The following is an 18,235-nucleotide window of genomic DNA, read 5'->3' as shown; positions in this document are numbered from 1 at the left end:
TACCATAGAGAGTTCCAGGGTAAGTATTATAGAATGATGAAATGAAGGCAAAAAAGTTATTACAGTCCTGCTAGAGCTCCATCAGGAGAGATGTCGATCACTCACATACATCATTAAACTGCAAAAGATTTATAACCAAGTATTAAACATGAGCATTTAGAGATTAAATTAATTTTATAATTTTGTTGCTTTTAAATGAGGCGGCCAGCTGTGCTTTATTAATAACGAAAATCTTGCATTAACTCTGGTAAAAACAGATTATTCAGTGGTAGACCAATGTTTTCTGTGTGCATACTTTACACAGGCAAAAGTTTGTGGACACCTGACCATATGATTCGCATACGCTTTTTAATCTTTCCATTTACTTTCCATATGCTGTTATAACAATGTCCACTCTTCTGGAAAGATGTTCCAGTAGATTTTGGAGTGTGCTTGTGAAGATTTGATTTGAATATAGAATGTTAGTAAAGTCAGGTATTGATGTAGGATTCGAAGTCCTGGGGTGTAGTCAGCATTCCAATTCATCCCAAAGGTGTCCAATAGGGTTGAACTCAATAGCAAGTCATTCAAGATCTTTCACTTTAACCCAAGTAAACCATATCTTAATGAAGCTGGCTTTGTGCACAGGGGCATTGTCATGCTGGAGCAGGTTTGGGTCTTCAAGTTCAAGTGAAAGTAAATTTAAAATTAAATGCATTCAAATACATCATATATAATTGTGTGCCTCTCTACTCTCTGGTAACAGTGTGATAAAAGAACTACATATGGCTGGAAAAGTCAGGTGTACTGATAATTTAGCCCATAAACTGACATGATTCATTTAATAACCTAGCAAAATCCTACACTGAATTAAAATCATTAAACATAAAAAAAAAATAATAATCTGAACTAGTTAATAAAATAAGGGGGTGTTCATTGTAAAACAATATGATGTTCTTTTTTCTGTCTGTTTTTTTTTTCTTCCTTTTTTTTGTCATAGATAGATAGATAGATAGATAGATAGATAGATAGATAGATAGATAGATAGATAGATAGATAGATAGATAGATAGATAGATAGATAGATAGATAGATAGATAATATTACAGCTGCCAGTTCATATTCAACAAAAGTACAAACAACAGGATGTGGAAAAATATTTAAGCTAGAGAAAAATATTAAGGTTAGCTGAAATTTAAATATTACATTAAGAAAGGGGTAAAATAAAAAAAAATTAAAACACATATGAAACACTGTTTACAGTAGTGCAGTCAAATACAGTATGAATACAGAACTGGACATTAAGGTGCATTATTGCAGTAAACACATTGAAAAATAATAATATACTGTTTCTACTCTATGCACATTAGAACTGTATATGTGTGTGGGAACTTCAGTAACTGTACATAAGGTGCACCAGCAAGTATTAATAAAAAGAGAAAAGAAAAATATATGATCATATCAGTACTATCAGGTGGACAACCTATAAGACTAGAATAAAGTGCATTGATTTAATTACAATTATAATTGACAAATTCAGAACAGAATGTATATGTTCCATCTACTGTGATATCAAAGAAGCAGATCCCTCTCCTAATCTTTCTTTCTTTCTTATATTTAAGTTTCTTTTATTTTTCTTTTTTTTTCTTTTTTTTTCTGTGACTCACTTTCTGAAAGAAGCGTACTGGTTTACTGCGGAAGGCACTTCAGACCAGTGAATATTTGAATCCGGGTTTAATCACAGCTTTTCCCTTCGGGACCAAACATCTTAAACATTTCCCATGTGTCTCCTTTGTAGATGTGTAGCCAAATGTTATTTTCTAATGAGACTGTTGACCTTTTGCTCTTTCTGGTGCATGGATCTCTCCATGTATATTTGAGTTTGATTATTTATTTATTTTTTGTTCCCCATTTCCTTCATCTTTTTCAGCTCTTTAGATACACAAACAAATGATTCTCTTTTTTAATCATGCACCTTTTTGACACGCTTGAATTGAAATTGCTTTTTGTGTTCTTTTCTTGTTCTACAGAAATGTTGAAAGAATTGAACCAGCAACGGCGAGTGAAAGAATTTACAGACCTGAAAATAATTGTTCAAGGCAAAGAGTTTGAAGTCCATCAAAATGTTCTAGCTTCCTGCAGCTTGTATTTCAAGGACATGGTTAAAAGGTTTGCCTTTCTCCTGTCGTTGATCCACTCTGTTCTTTTTATAGGGCACATTTGTGTGGCTTCCTTTACCCTCCCATTCTCTTTCAGGTGTGAAGACTTCGGTTCCTATCACAGGGCCAGTAGCCATTCCTCTTGTCAAATAAATGAATGTGTATAATTGTTGCAAAAGGTCAGCACTTATCCTGCCCCTTCATCTCTATGCACTGAATGAGCAAATTTACATTTTAATGGGCAAGAAAAAGTTCCATGACTGGGGATTTTCTTTTTTAAACCTATTGTAAATGTCAAACTTTATCTGACATATTAGATTAGCACTTCACTCTGCCTTTTCCCTTCAAGTGCTTGGAGTTGTGTAGTCCTAGCTGTCCTAAATTCATCAGTTATCTGCTGTGAATAAATGCATCTCTATGCAAATGTACACACGACTCATTCATTAATTCCACTTAGGAGTTCATTTACACAGAAACGCTCTTTTTTTGGCTTGTAGGAAAGAATTGTTTTGACCTTACAGATGTTGGCATGTTCACTTCAGCTGGCTTTTCGTTTTCTGGAAAGTGCATGGTGGATGATGCATACAAGCAGTAGCATGATGTACTGAGACATTTTATTCCTTTTGTTCATCAACCTTTCAAAAAAACAACAAACCAAAACACAAAAACCTAGATTACGTGACTTCACAGAATGTTTTCACAAGTCCCACAATAGCACCAAACAGAAAGAATAAAGCAGGCCCCTAACCCAGCATGTGCAGATACACAGAGACTTCTTTTCAAATCCCATGATGCATAGATAGACTGATATTAGCTTCTTAAGATGGAAATGCTTTCTGAGCTAAAAGAGATAATGATTGTGAAAATGTTGCTTTGTGATCTGTAGGATATGTGATAAATTGTACATGTGCACATTAAGACTGTGTTTTGTTTTAAAACAAATTCAAAATTAAATTAAAAAAAGAAGATAAATGGAAAAGATACCTTGATTAGTGAAAAACCTTTAAAGGGTGGCTGACATCAATTTATAATGGCAAAAAAATCTTTATCTTTATTAGATTCATCATCAGGTTCATGTTATTGTGGTTCTAAAGAGCCAATCCCAGGGACACTGGGGATGAATTAAGAATGGGATGCCAGCTCCTACACATATATTTGCACCTACGGGGGTATTTAGTATAGCCAAACCACCTGCCAGTACGTTTTTGGAAGGTGAGTAGAAACCAGAAGGAAACCCACACAAACACAGGGAGAATATCTAAATCCCCACATGGACAGCTCTGATTTGGTTTTTAGGACCCTGGAGCTGATCAATATTTTTAATGTCTAAATTAAAAATGAATTAATCGTACTTTAAGTCATAGGTCTAGTTGAATTTAACGCTAGTTCTGAAGGTGAAAATGGAAGTTTCAGGCCAATTTTTGTAGTGCAGTGTGCACACTGAGTCAGCATACTCATCGTTACTGCTAAAACATGTACATTCAACTTTGCAAGCCAGTCTTTATGCCCTTATTACCCATCATACAAGATGCAGTGAAGCTACAAGGACAAATTTAAAGTAGAACTCTGGCCTTTTGGATTGTGGATTTGGTCTGAGCTGCATTATCCTATCTTGCGAGCAGCGGTGATGAAAATTGCATTAGGAGCAATAACAGTGAGTGTAGATTTGACTCTGTTTTCAGTGGAGCACAAAATGTGCTGATACACCTTTCCAAGCTATTTGGGTTCCACTGCTGTTTGAAGGTTGAATAGGATGTGAGGTTATCTTAAAACACAGTTTTCACCGTTTTCTTTTTTTTTTGCTTTCACTCTCTTCATGCCAGTCTGAGCACTTAAATAACAACAATTGCTAAAAGCATAGATGGTACAGGAAAGTTCAGTCATTGTTCTGGCACATAATATTGCTACATCTGTGCAATTCATTTTCCTGGAGAGTGGAGATTGCAGCCTCAAAAAACTGACTTCATCCACATCATGTCTTGAGTTAATGGAAGCTGGATAGAAGTGTGTTAGTTTTTAAAGGGAAAAACCTGACCCAAACCATTTCTATGAAATAGCTTACATTTCCTCAGAGGATAATTTATCTAATAATTTTTCTTTCTTTCTTTCTTTCTTTCTTTCTTTCTTTCTTTCTTTCTTTCTTTCTTTCTTTCTTTCTTTCTTTCTTTCTTTCTTTCTTTCTTTCTTTCTTTCTTTCTTTCTTTCTTTCTTTCTTTCTTCTTCTTATTTTTAAAGCAAACCAGGAAATGTGCTAGTTTAAGTGTTTCAGGAAGAGGTAGGTCTATACGGGTTGCTTAAAGGCAGCCCATGGCTCAGCAGGTTGAACACAAGTCACGCTGCGTAGCTGCCTTTTGGATCATTTGGTATAGGCAAATAGGGTTCTGAGGTAGACCTGCTAGCAGAGAGTTGCAGTAGTCTAGTCTTGAAATGACAAGAGACTGAACAAGCACTTGGGCAGCTTGTGTGGATAAAAATGGTCGAATCCTAAGGATGTTGAAGAGAAGGAACAGACAAGAACAAGTCACATTAGCAACATGTGAGGAAAAGAACAGTTGATTGTTCATAGTTGCCCCAAGGTTGTGAGCGGTGGCTGAAGGGGAGATCAGAAAGTTGTGAAGAGTTATTCTGAGATCCTGACCTGTAGATGAATCACCTGGGATGACAAGCAGTTCAGTTTTGCTGGGGTTTAGTTTCAGGTGATGGGCACTCATCCACGAAGATATGTCCTCCAGGCATGCTGAGATCTGAGCAGAAACTGTGGTACCTGTGGGAGGGAAGGAGAAGATAGTTGAGTGTCATCAGCATAGGAGTGGTAAGAAAACCCATGTGAGGATATGACTTCAGAAAGAGAGTGAGTTATGTTGGAATTTTCATCTATGGATTTGTATCTAATATTGAATTATGCAGTGTTTTTCCCCCCAAGATGTTCCATTCCATTTATAGCAAATTCGGTCAAAATATTGATCTTTATATTGATCCATGCATTAGCTTGTGATTTTAATTTGATGTCAGAAGAATGGCAAGCCTTTGATGGCCCACATCAAGCTTTGTTTTGAAATGAGAGCTGGTAATTTTTTGCTCGTCCATGATTTTATTATATTTTTTTGGTCCACCTTAATGGCGCATGTGTATCTAATCATCTGTAAGGAGCACCTGCTGTTTTCCTCTTGCTCAGAGAAAAACTGCATTAAAATCCAAATCGCCTTTTTAGCACATCATCCATTTGGCGGATCTGCTTTTGGGTGCAGCACGGTTCTATTTAGAGTGTGCTGGGCTTTTTTTTATGGTGATAAGCTTTTGTGAGACAACCTTAGACAACCTCATATTACTTTTTTTTTTTTTTTTTTTTTGGTATTGATGATTTTAATTAACGTGTAGTGTCTGTATCTAGCAGCGTGTCCATCATGAGGTCTCTCATAGTTTATAGTACATAGGGATTACTTATACTGTATTTAATATTTAACTGATTGTAAAGATATTTACAATCACTCAACATAATTTATGTGTTGATTTATTTTGTGGTATAAACATGAATAAATCCTATATAAATATATATTATGCACCCACTATAGTGTTAAATGTGGGATGCCTGTCCGAATAAAACAAACAACTTGATTAACTTTATTACTTATGTGCAGTAAAATTGTGCACACTTATGAGTGACAGCTCGGCGGTAGAGTCTGGCTGGGGTAAATATTACACTTAATAAAATACTTATTCTTTACATTTTAAGTTAAATTGCGAAAGTGTATAATTTTGAAGAAAAATTGTTGCTATTTGGAAGATAGACAATATTCTATTAGTTGCTTGCTTTTTTAGATGTTAGTGGTCAAACTTGAGAACTGCATCAGGGTCCAATAGAGAGCCATTGGGGAAGGAATAATGCTGCCCCCTGCTCAGGGGAGAAGCAGAGAACAAGACAATTAATGGCAGATAGTGTTACCAGATTGGGCTGGTTTAAATAACCCCACACCCACAAGGATTTTATTTTATTGACAATTATTAGATTAGATTTTAGATTAGATTGAAGTTTATTGTCATTGTACAAGGTACATGTACAGAGCCAATGAAATGCAGTTTGCATCTAACCAGAATTGCATAAGTGGCCTATTTACAAAAAATAGAAGTATTATAAATAGGGTATAAGGTCCATATATACAGGGATGAGGGTGATTAATGTACAGAAGTTGCAGTAGGTAATAATACATTTTATTATGTAATATACATAGTATATTTAGTAATATACAAAGTACTGTGCAAAGATTATGCATAGATAATATAATATACCAAATGGCATGATATAATTATGTACAAGTATGAATGTATGTATGATACAGTATTTACATTATACATATGGGTGGAATGCAAATGTGCATGTGCACATTAAGACTGTGTAGTGGATAAGCAGAGCAAAATACACAGAAAGTGACAATACAGTATTGATTCAGCTATTCAGTGCAGTAACAGCCACAGGTAAAATGCTATACTTCAGGCTATACTTCTTTTAGAAATAAACAGAAATAAATTCTAACAAAACAGCGCAAATTGCAAACATTTTCTATGATGTACATGACTATATCTATTGCCGTGACTGGGAGAGGGAAAGTAGAGTGGCTAAAGACCATACTTTAAAATTGCCCCTGTTTTATTTGCAAAGGCTGAGAAAAAAGAAGCCAGAAAATGTACTCTAGTTCTTGAATATTTTGAGCTAATTTTACAACTATTGTGTTTTATTTGAGATGCATTTGGGTTGAAAGTTTGCTGAAAGCTGCCCCAACCATGGTTAAGAATAATAGCTCTTTTGTGTTCACCGTGACTTTTCATACAAGAGAAACGCTCCTGCTGAAATGAACACAGCTGAACAAAGGTTGCATCTAGAATAAGCTGCTCAACTGTTTGCTGAATAACTGCATGTTATTAACTCCATTATGCAGTTAATCCAAACACTTATAAGATAGTGGCCTGATCCATAAGTCAAATTAGAAAATACGTTGACTAAATTTAGTTTATGTTTAGTTTGAGTTAATGTTATTAACATCATCCTGGCTTAATAAAATGTATGTACACAAGTCACTGCTAGCTTATATACAACCAGGGTCGATGATGACTGCGTCTCAGAAATGAACAAAATAACAGGTTGTTTCTGTTTTGCACATTTGTCTTAATGAATATGCAGATCCGGGAATTTCTACCTAAAGGTGTAAAATACATGCCAATGGAAATGCAAATCTGTTCATTTAAATCCAGTTTAACAATTCTGTACCTCACTTTAGGATTGCAATTACATGTGCAAATTAGTACATTTGACAAACAAGTATTACATTTGCAGACGCCTGTTGAACACAAGATGAATTTAATGTTTTACCTTCTTAACCATTTACTAAGTTTATAAGAAGGTTTATCAGAATTGTGCTTTAAGCAGAATAATCAGATCTTTTCTTAGAAATTATTAACAGGCATTTTGATGGTAAAGTGAGTTCACTAGTTTAATGCATATCTCATGTCTACACACCATTCTTCGTTTACTTAAATCATATTTTATACAGTTCTAGAGTTTCAGCAGTTTTAATGTATTGCACTTCTTCCTTTAGTCAGTGTTATAATTGAGTTTCCACCCTCTCTTTCCTCTTCTGAGAGTCTCTGATGTTGAGCTTCCAGCTAGCAAAAACATCCCCTGACTTGGCATGTGATGTAATTCACACAGTTATTCAATGTAAATTATGCATGACTAGCCAATTTTTTTGCACGCAACATATCCCAATCCACATGCTAATTACTGCTCATTATTTTGTATTTTAACAAATCAGTGCCCATGTCTCCAAGCATTGCATGCAAAGATATTCAGATTTTCATCCCAAATTAATTTAATTGAAGAAAATCACAGATAGGCAGCCATCATTGTCTGTTTCTTTTATTTTTTGGGGAAAAAGGAATAATTTATATCCTTTGTCCTCCTCTCCTTCTCCTCTTTCTCCCCCTCCTCCTCACAGCACCAGTAATACATCTGCTTTGTTAGTTTGGTCATGGTATTGGTTATAGTGAGTATAGGTAAAGAGCAGTGCTTGGTATTAAAATCATTGTTTGCTCTGCTAAAAGCACAAACCTATTTCCAAACACAGTGTTTGTACAGGGATTGTATTCCTGAAGCTGTCACATTCACACTCCTGTAAGCAAACAACTGATCGCACAATGGACTCAGCTGACTTTACTAATTTGATTATGTTTTTCTTTCTTTCTTTCTTTCTTTCTTTCTCTCTCTCTCTCTCTCTCTCTCTCTCTCTCTCTCTCTCTCTCTCTCTCACACACACACACACACACACACACACACACACACACACACACACAGACACACACGTATACTCACCCCACTTAACTGTCAATTACGTTTTGCTTTTTGCTTTGTGATATTTCTATTCCTGCATTTACAACTGACCACAAAAAGCTGCGTTTTAATTTCTTTTTTTCTTTTTCTTTCTTTCTTTTTTTTTTTTTTTTTGCTTTTCTTTTCAGGAGTAACATTCTTGATTTTCCAGCCACCTCCAGAGATTTACCCCTCACCTCATATTGTACTTTTGCCTCTTCCCCCCAGTCAGGCCTATATGACGACTAATACATCAGTTCATACACAGGCCATGGTGCACTTTACTTTGGCAGCAGCTGAAAGGTGTTTTGAGACTTAACCCAGGTCCCAGTCATGGAACGGTACCTCTCCCAATGATGGATGGCTGCTGGCTCTCTGTGGCAGGACCGACTTTCTTTCTCTCTTTCCCTATCCTCTTTTTCCCTATTTTCATTATCTTCCCTCCCTCTTTCTCCCTTTCTTTCACTCACACTCTCACTGTCTGTCCTCGACTCAAATCATTTGTGTACCATATCATATGTCTTTATATTGCATATACAATTGCATGCAAAATGCACTACCAGCAATTTTGTATTTCATTATTTGACTAGAAACGATGCAAATGTTTTTTTACGTTACATCTGTGCATTAAAATATATTAAAATAGATTTAAATATTTATTTGCAAATCATTTGCTTGTTTTGTTAAATTAATATAAAAAAATGTTGTGACAGTGATTATTATCATTTCTTAGTGACTATCAATAGTTCCTTATACTGACAGCTGCTTTAGATAACCAAGTATAAATCTTTATAGCTGTACTCAAAGCAAGAATATTTTTTTTTCTTAACATTTCTTGGTAGCGCTGGTAGATCTGTATCCGGATTTGGATTTGAGCCTGAAAAGGATGTGACCCTGACCAGGGAGAATAAACCCTGCTGAATAATGAATTTGAAGGAATATACACTATATGCAATACAATTGTTATTGTTTTTCATGTCATAAAGCAGCTCCTGAAAGGCACAGCCAATGACGTAGTTTATCTGCAGTGATTTGTGCATTTATATATATATATGTGTGTGTGTGTGTGTGTGTGTGTGTGTGTGTGTGTGTGTGTGTGTGTGTGTGTGTGTGCAGGGAATTGAAAATGGGAAATAAATGCAGAAGAAAATGTATTACAGCAATTTACGTGCCATTAAAGGCAGTCTGCACATGCGTCACTGCCTGGCTGGCATTAAAGCATAACCTTTCATTACTGTGTAATTATCGTAAGCTTTTATTTCAAGGGGCTATTTTGTGTCCTGTTAGACGTTAGTCCTTTGCCGAGTATTCCTTAAGACTTTCCCCCAAACAGGGCTGCTGAGCATTCGTCTGCCGATCAGCTTTAACAAGATGTACTTAGCTTCCTGCTTTCCCTAAACAAGCTGCTGCTCCATTAGCGGGCCTTGCATTCTGCACTCCTTGTACACATTTATATATGTATTATGCATGAAGATGCATAACAACCAATAGATTTTCCCGCAAGCTCAGCCACGCTTCTCAGACGCCAGCTATAGTGCACTGTCGGTTTACATTCGAGATATTTAGAATCTGACTGCATGACAGGTTTTAATCAGTGCTTCTTCAGCTTTTTGGGGTTTTTCTTACTCTCTCCTTGTCTGCTGTCTCCAGGTTGGCTGGAGAGAACAGGAGCGGTGAGAAGATGACGCTGACGATGAACAGCATCAGCGCTGATGTACTTGAGCTGCTGCTAGAGTTTGTCTACACAGGCTCCCTTATCATAGACTCAGCCAATGCCAAGACCTTACTGGAGGCTGCGAACAAGTTCCAGTTTAACACTTTTTGCAAAGTCTGTGTGTCTTTTTTGGGTAAGAAGACATGGTGTTTTCATTTTACTTTATGGAGAGTATACACTATAGAAGCATAGTTGACCTGATATTTACCAACTGGCCACTTTAATAGGAACACCTGTTTCCCTGCTTATTCATGTTTAAACAGCTTATGCTGCTTATACAGTTTAGAATACAGCTTGAGTTAAAGAACGGCTAAATTGTGAATATCAATTCCTTTGCAGACAAACCAATCTAAGTATTTAAGAAACTGTAGATCTCCTGAGATTTTCATACACAATAAACTGTAGAGATTACAAACAATGCAAATAATAGTGTTTTTCCAAACGCATTATAGCATCAGATTTCTATTCTTGGCTGCCAGGACTGAAACATGATGTGGCCGTTTGCAGTTTTTTCGCTTCTCAAGATTTGATGTGCTGTACATTCTGAGATGCTTTTCAGCTAACCACTGTTATAAAGAGTGTTTATTTGAGTAACTGTAAACTCCCTGCCAGCTTGAACCAGTTTGGCTATTATCTTCTGACCGCTATTTTCCATCTATTCATGAAACTCCCAGGAGATCAGCAGAATCTAAAATATTAAAACCAGCTCATCCAGCACCAACATGCCATAGTCACTGAGGTCACTTTTTAAATTAACTGTGTGACCACTTTTTACTTTTTAAAGTGTATAAACGTAAAAATGATTTCGTTAAAAAGAATTGTCTGTAAGTAAAAAACTTGGCTGCATAAGTGTATACTGTACTTGTTAGGTGTACAACATCCTGATTTTGCACAAAAAAAGTTATTACAAAGTATTGAAATACTGAAATACTTTATCTTGGCTTGACAGAATGTACATGACTGGTCTAATTTCTTTTGTCCTTTTTAATTCCGAAAATCCATAATGTGCCAATATAATTACTTTTAAAGCAGAAGATCAAGCCTGTTTGTCTTCAAAAATGCTAACTTTGCTAGTTTCTCACATATGCATAGCGAAGCCTTAGCTCACTTCGTCTGAGAGCTCATTTCTCTTTCTGTGCCTCAAATTTTTTGCTACACACTGGTTTCTGATTGACTGGTGTAGTCCAGTGTGGACTAGAGTGTGTTATTAGTACACTGGTTCATCATAACAGCTATCAAAAACACTTGTTTTCTATTTATAAAGCTATCCCTGTGTTGATAACATCATCCCACCGACATTGCTTGTATTTAATCTTGGGGAAAATATGTGCTAGTTATTTAAAAGTTTGTTGGACATCATTCTCTATGACAAGGCAATAAAGATTGGAGTCATACATATTTTAGCATGGATTCTGGCCAAACAGCCGTGGCAGCTGTGGGCAAGCACATCAGTAGTCTGGATTGTGTCTTTCCAGTATATGCATGACTGCTATACTGAAATATTGAAATGATTGTTCACTTTAAATGCATAATATTTTTACTGAGTCACCGTATCAACTTCTTCTCAACATAAATTCTATCCTGAGACATGTTTAACGAGTCTGCTGGTTGAATCAGTAGTCTGGTTTGCCACATCTGAAAGCAAAATCAAAAAGTCTGGAGAATGATGGAAACTTTGACAGCACAGGTTCACTTTTTTTCCCCCCTGTCTCCAGCGCCTCTGCCACTGTCCTCCACTGGGATCTGCCACTTAATAATCCATGAATACCTCAACTCGTATGAAATGACATTCACTCCAGTAGGAATTCATTGTTGAAGAGCAGAAATATTCCATTGAAATAAAGAAGAATAGGCTAAACAGATAACCGCAGTCACTGGTGTGCTATGTGGAGTTAATGATAATGTATTCAATGTGGATGCGAAGAAGGATATTAAGTTTTTTAATGAACTTTTTTTTAATTTCTAACAAGTTGGTTACTGATTGCTCTATTAAATGAGATGCAAAATGGTTGTTTTGGGTTTTCTGCTTGTCTGTAGTTGCTGTGTGATTCTCATCCATCAATTCTCTCTAATAAATGATAACAACTCTTGAGGCAGGACGGTGAGATTTCGATTTACACCTCAGAAGTGTTTGTGCTAGGCCTGGGTGAATTCTCAGTTCTTCATCTATGCACTGAAAGGCAATAAGTGGCGCTGAAGCTCCTGTTCATTACAGCAGTGATGTAAAGCAGAGTACAGAGCCCTTGTTTTGTTATGTTGACCTTTTGCAAAGTGGAAAAAAGCATGTGCTGGTCTGCACTAATCAAAAGGCCCAGGTGAGCCTCTTGCATCCATGTCAAATCGATTTTCTCCCCTTGCCTCTTCTTCTCACCATCTGCCTGAGATATTACACTATTTGGTTCCATTGCAGTATGGGCTGAAATTTAATCCTGCAAACACCATCCTTGAGGGCATGAGCAGTAAATGTCCATCTCAAGGTTCAAATGCAAGAGTTTGTGTGTGTGTGTATTTGTGTGTGTGTGTGTGTGTGTGTGTGTGTGTGTGTGTGTGTGTGTGTGTGTGTGTGTGTGTGTGTGTGTGTGTGTGTGTTTGTGTGTGTTGTCTGTCTTTTAATGGGTTTTGTCTGTTTGTGTTTTTTTTTTTTCTTCATACAGAGAAACAGCTGACAGCCAGTAACTGCCTGGGCGTGCTGGCGATGGCAGAGGCCATGCAGTGCACAGAGCTCCACAGCATGGCCAAGGCCTTCGCTCTGCAGAACTTTCCAGAAGTGTCAAGCCAGCAGGAGATCCTCAATATTTCCAAAGAGGACTTCATCAGCTACCTGTCCAATGACAGTCTCAACGCAAAAGCTGAGGAGCTGGTGTATGAGACAGTTATCAAATGGATCAAGAAAGACCCCAGCAATCGAGTACAGGTATGTTAAAAATTTTCATATTAGATTTTGGGAATGCAAGAACTGAACTTCTGAAGTTTCTTGCTTAGTATTAAGAGTACACAAAGCAAACTTGAACCCATCAAAGTGCTATGTAGTGGAGAATGTGTATTTTATAAGATTAAAACCTTGAACTATTAAGCACATTTATCTATTGTTATTTCAATAAAATATGCATATATATATTTAAAGCTGGTTTTATACTGCACAGATTACTGAGATCTTTTTATGATTTATTGTCACACTGTACGAGATGATTCAAAGTTTATTGGAATTCTTTACCAGTCTGCACATAGTCTGTGTCTATATGATGAAGGTCCTCTAGGAAAGAAAATGACTATGTTCAACATACAACATCCATCAGCACACTTCAGTATGTGCAATAATTAGGAGCAGAAAGAAAAACACGTCCTAGGTATAAGAGTAGAAATGTTGTCTCGGGAAAATATATTTTTGAGTAGTTTGGAACTCTTCGTGGCTGGTCACATGTTACCAGACATATTTTACAAGATTTTCTGCACAGATATATACATTGTATCTTCAATATGAACAGCATCACCGTGGTTACAATGGGATTCTAATCAAATCTTTTTGACACTGCAGAGAATTCGCTGGCCATCTCTGATTGCATTAGTGAACTTAAGCTCTAGTGAACGCATCACATTATGTGTTCTAAATCTGATCTCAATCACAACCAAAGGATTCTTTTTGCAATGGGATTTATTTCATCTGTAATATGTGTTAAGCTTAGCTAGTTAGTTAAAAACCTAGCTTTTGCAAATTAAAGCTTGCACACATTAGCCACATTACAGGGCCTAAGAATGAAAAACATCTCCATAACATCACAGGTCCTCAGCATGCATTTCAAAGATGATTTTTGTATGAAGATTAATATTTTACCTCAGACCGATTTGCTGCAAAAACTCTCAATTTTTTTCTCTTCTAAATCTGGGACCTGGTTCTACTCCGTGTTTCAGAAGCCTGTAGAAAACACCAGGCACTTATATTTATGATCAAAGAAATATCTTATTTTTGTTGAGCCTTCCAAATAGAGTGGGACATAGACATGTTGTCTAATTGTAGACTTGGGACAAGGTGACCCCAAAATGATGCGATATCTTTTGCAAATCTCAGACTGTGATCCTTTTTTTTTTTTTACAGTGCATATGTAAAATATACTTGTTAACTCTTCCGGACAGGGTTATTACAGCTTACATTAATCAAGTATTCTTAATAATTGTGAAGTATACCCACGAATATGGACGTATGTAGCTCTTTATAATACTCAATGCCTTATATATGAACATGTTTCTCATGCTGATGAATGACTTAGGGAATTTGTTCCCCATCTCACCTTATTTTTATACCTCAGGGAAACAGAAAATCCGGAATGACTGCTTAAATGTTAAAGCTTAGGTGATCAAAAAAAAGTAAAACCTTTTTGTTGTAACTAAAGTAAAAATGTGATTTGAACACAGGTGGAACTTAAGAAGCAATAAATATGATCAATATTATAAATGGATTATAAATGGATTTTAAATTTTAATTCCTTGATGTCAGTTTTGTTCAGTCTGAAGCATTCTAAGAATTACATGCTGTGGCTGCATTGTTTGTTTTATAACACCTTGTAACTAGGCATCGCATTTTATCCTCAATCACTGGCAGAAAAATGTCTCTCTATTTCAGTGAAGATAAAGCCAAGCAATTTCATTTCATCTCAAAATAATTAAGTAATAAGAGATTATCAGTGTAACAGTAACCACTGCAATTAATAATAATAATTAATAATAATAAGTGAATGTAGAATTTACCAGAAAAAATTATTTAGCAATATTAAGCATGCTGTCATTGAGAACTGTAAATAAAGAACCATAAATCTATATGTTTTGAGTTTCTGCACAATTTAGTCTGGAAAAGCTTGCTGATTATATAGTATAATTTTGTGAACAATGGCAAGGACTGACTGTAGAAGGAAATAGAATAAATCTGGGCATTAAACAGTGAGATTAGGCCCAGCTGGCTATACTAGCTTTAGATCTCAGCTGTCAGTATATCCAGTCCTTTATGCAGCATATAACTGGAGCAATAAATTGAAGAAATGCTCTAGTATTTTAAGTCAAGTCAAGTCAAGTCAAGTTTATTTGTATAGCGCTTTTCACAACAGACATTGTCTCAAAGCAGCTTTACAGAAAACAACAGTGAAGGTGAATGGTGTGCGTTTGTCCCTGATGAGCAGCCGTGGCGACAGTGGCAAGGAAAAACTCCCTTAGATGATATGAGGAAGAAACCTTGAGAGGAACCAGACTCAAAGGGGAACCCATCCTCATATGGGTGACATCAAAAGTTTGGTCATAAATCTTTCAACAATACAGAACAATTTGTGATCATCATAGATCCAGCATCAGCTTCTCCATGCCAGGGCCTTTAAACACTCGGCATCTACTTCTCCATGATCATCCATAGGTCCATAATCTTCACGAGGTGGGACGTTTTAAAGAAGAAATAAATTTTAATGAAGGTATTTAAAATGAAATGAAAACAATAAATGTCACAAAACATGGTGTGTGGATTTTTGTCTGTATACCCTAATATAAAAATGGCTATGATCTGAGCTTTAATTAAACAGATTGTTCTCCAAGTTTACCACATCTTGCAAAATAAATCTATATTTTTCAATCACGTGTTCAATTATAGTGTCTAAACTGAAGGCTTTATTATTGCCTGAAAAATTATTAGCTCCGTTGCAGAATTAGAGCCCCGATGTCGGCTAAAATGACTGGTTTTATATAGCCTTTGGTGTTGCTAGAAAGCTACTGACAAGCTCTTTCTAACCATTCTAACATGGTCGTTTAATTGTTTAACTGTTGTAAGGTGTGTTGGTTGTGGTAATCTGGAGCTATCGTGCTGTCAGATTTTACAAATGAGGATCTCACAGGTTCTCCACAAAAGAACACAATTATATGTTCTTTTAATCATGGGAACAGTAAATGAAAAGAAATGCTGATTTCCATAATTTGAATTGTACATTGGTACAATGCACTTCATCACAATGCATCACTATACCCCTACAAAAGATTTATAAAACTAAATGAGAATAGACATTCCCTTGTTCTTTTTACAGTTTGTTATATAATTATTATAGCTTTGCATTTGTGTTGAGTTTGTAACTATTTATGTTCTTGCAAATTCAAAAATGTTTAATGGTCACCACAACAGCACCCATTAGGATTTGACTATATGCATGTAACAAGTCATTCTTTGCATGTACCTTTCTCTTTTACAAGGGAATTTGCATTCTTGGCGATCGTTCGTACACCACACATTGAATAAAGACTGTAGTATTCCTTTAAAAGCAAAAAGAGCTGTCATTCCGCCTATGTCAGGTGCAGACATGGTCTCAAAGGTAGCATTTTAAAATAATGTAAAACATTTTTCTTTTTGCTCGGAGCCATGAGAGTTGTAAAGCTGTCACATGTAATTTGCTGCACATGAGCAGTACTCCAGGCATTTTGAATCAGAAGTAGAGCTTGTCTACAAGTTTTTATGCACATGCTGTTTTAGCTCTTTTCATTTTCATTTCATTTGTAGTCAGTGAAATGAGTTTGTCTTGGTTGAATTACATTATGGCCTAATGTTACATTGTCCAAGATAATGTGTTTGAATTTAACTGAAAACTGCAAATGTGCATTATCAGCCACCTAGGAAGCCTGACAGACAATTAAGCGCACGGCTCGGGGCGCGTTATACCTCGCTGTAAAACTGGATTCGATGGCATGAAAAGGAAGCAATAGATGGTGATGCAACAAACTGATGTTTATTTGGCCCAAGACGGCCTCTGCTAAGCAACAGTCTGGTAAAGAAAATCAATCTGAATTTAGCTGAAGTTCAGAGGTCCAATACTTCACTTTCCTCCCATGAGGCTCAGTCTGTAAAATCACAATCCAACATAACACCCAGCCAGAACTCAAAAGACTCCAGTTTATTCACAGTTTCCGTCATCTTGCATGCTTTGTATGTGTACTTTTCTGAGTTTTTTTCTTGTGGGGTGGGGGGGTCGTCTTTTGGCAGGTTGATATATTCATCAGAAAGTAGTTTATGGCATCTCCTGAGTACTTTGTTTTACTCTGCCAAGTATGCAGATTAATGTTGCCTGGACTGTAGAAAATAGTGCAAAGTACAGGCTTTTTTTTTTTAGACAGATTTATAAGGCTATAAGTAATAGTTCACTGAAAAAATTTCATTTGCGGTATCAGTACACTTCTAAATGACTGAGTGCAGTGTATGTGAAATTTCTGCTCTGAAAGAGAAATTAAATTTATCTTGATAATAGCTAATGTTTTGTAATATTACACATCTCAAACTCTACTATACTCACACTATAACAATACCAATTGTGTGCGCATATATATATATATATATATATATATATATATATATATATATATATATATATATATATATATATATATATATATACAGTACATACCAAAAGTTTGGACACACCTTCTTATTCAAAGAGTTTTCTTTATTTTCATGACTATGAAAATTGTAGAGTCACACTGAAGGCATCAAAACTATGAATTAACACATGTGGAATTATATATGGAATTATATACATAACAAAAAAGTGTGAAACAACTGAAAATATGCCATATTGTAGGTTCTTCAAAGTAGCCACCTTTTGCTTAGATTACTGCTTTGCACACTCTTGGCATTCTCTTGATGCCTACAATATGACATATTTGAAGAACCTAAAATATGACATATTTGAAGAAACTACAATATGACATATTTTCAGTTGTTTCACACTTTTTTGTTATGTATATAATTCCACATGTGTTAATTCATAGTTTTGATGCCTTCAGTGTGACTTTACAATTTTCATAGTCATGAAAATAAAGAAAACTCTTTGAATGAGCAGGTGTGTCCAAACTTTTGGTCTGTACTGTATATATATATAAGCATTGCCAATCGATTAAACTATTTAATCACGATTAATCGCATGATTGTCATTAATTAACTCGTGATTAATCACAACTTAATCGCACAATTTTGTCTGTTTTAAATGTATCTTAAATTAATACTTTTCAA

At 35.8% G+C, this 18,235-nt stretch overlaps 1 protein-coding gene across 2 annotated transcripts in view; it reads left to right on the top strand.

Annotated features, from left to right (window-relative positions):
* Window positions 1–18,235, top strand: part of LOC310728269 (kelch-like protein 29) — a 91,633-nt gene that overhangs the window by 45,186 nt on the left and 28,212 nt on the right. For both annotated transcript variants that reach the window (XM_083545498.1, XM_083545497.1), the window contains exons 6-8: window positions 2,009–2,147; window positions 10,149–10,345; window positions 12,867–13,126. In XM_083545498.1, the coding sequence (XP_083401624.1) occupies window positions 2,009–2,147; window positions 10,149–10,345; window positions 12,867–13,126 (596 nt within the window). The remainder of the gene's footprint in view (window positions 1–2,008; window positions 2,148–10,148; window positions 10,346–12,866; window positions 13,127–18,235) is intronic.

The sequence above is a fragment of the Silurus aristotelis genome (assembly GCF_946808225.1).
Source record: "Silurus aristotelis genome assembly, chromosome: 6".
In the NCBI taxonomy this organism is placed as follows: domain Eukaryota; kingdom Metazoa; phylum Chordata; class Actinopteri; order Siluriformes; family Siluridae; genus Silurus; species Silurus aristotelis.
The sequence above is the reverse complement of the archived record's forward strand: the minus strand, read 5'-3'. Positions and strand labels throughout refer to the sequence as shown.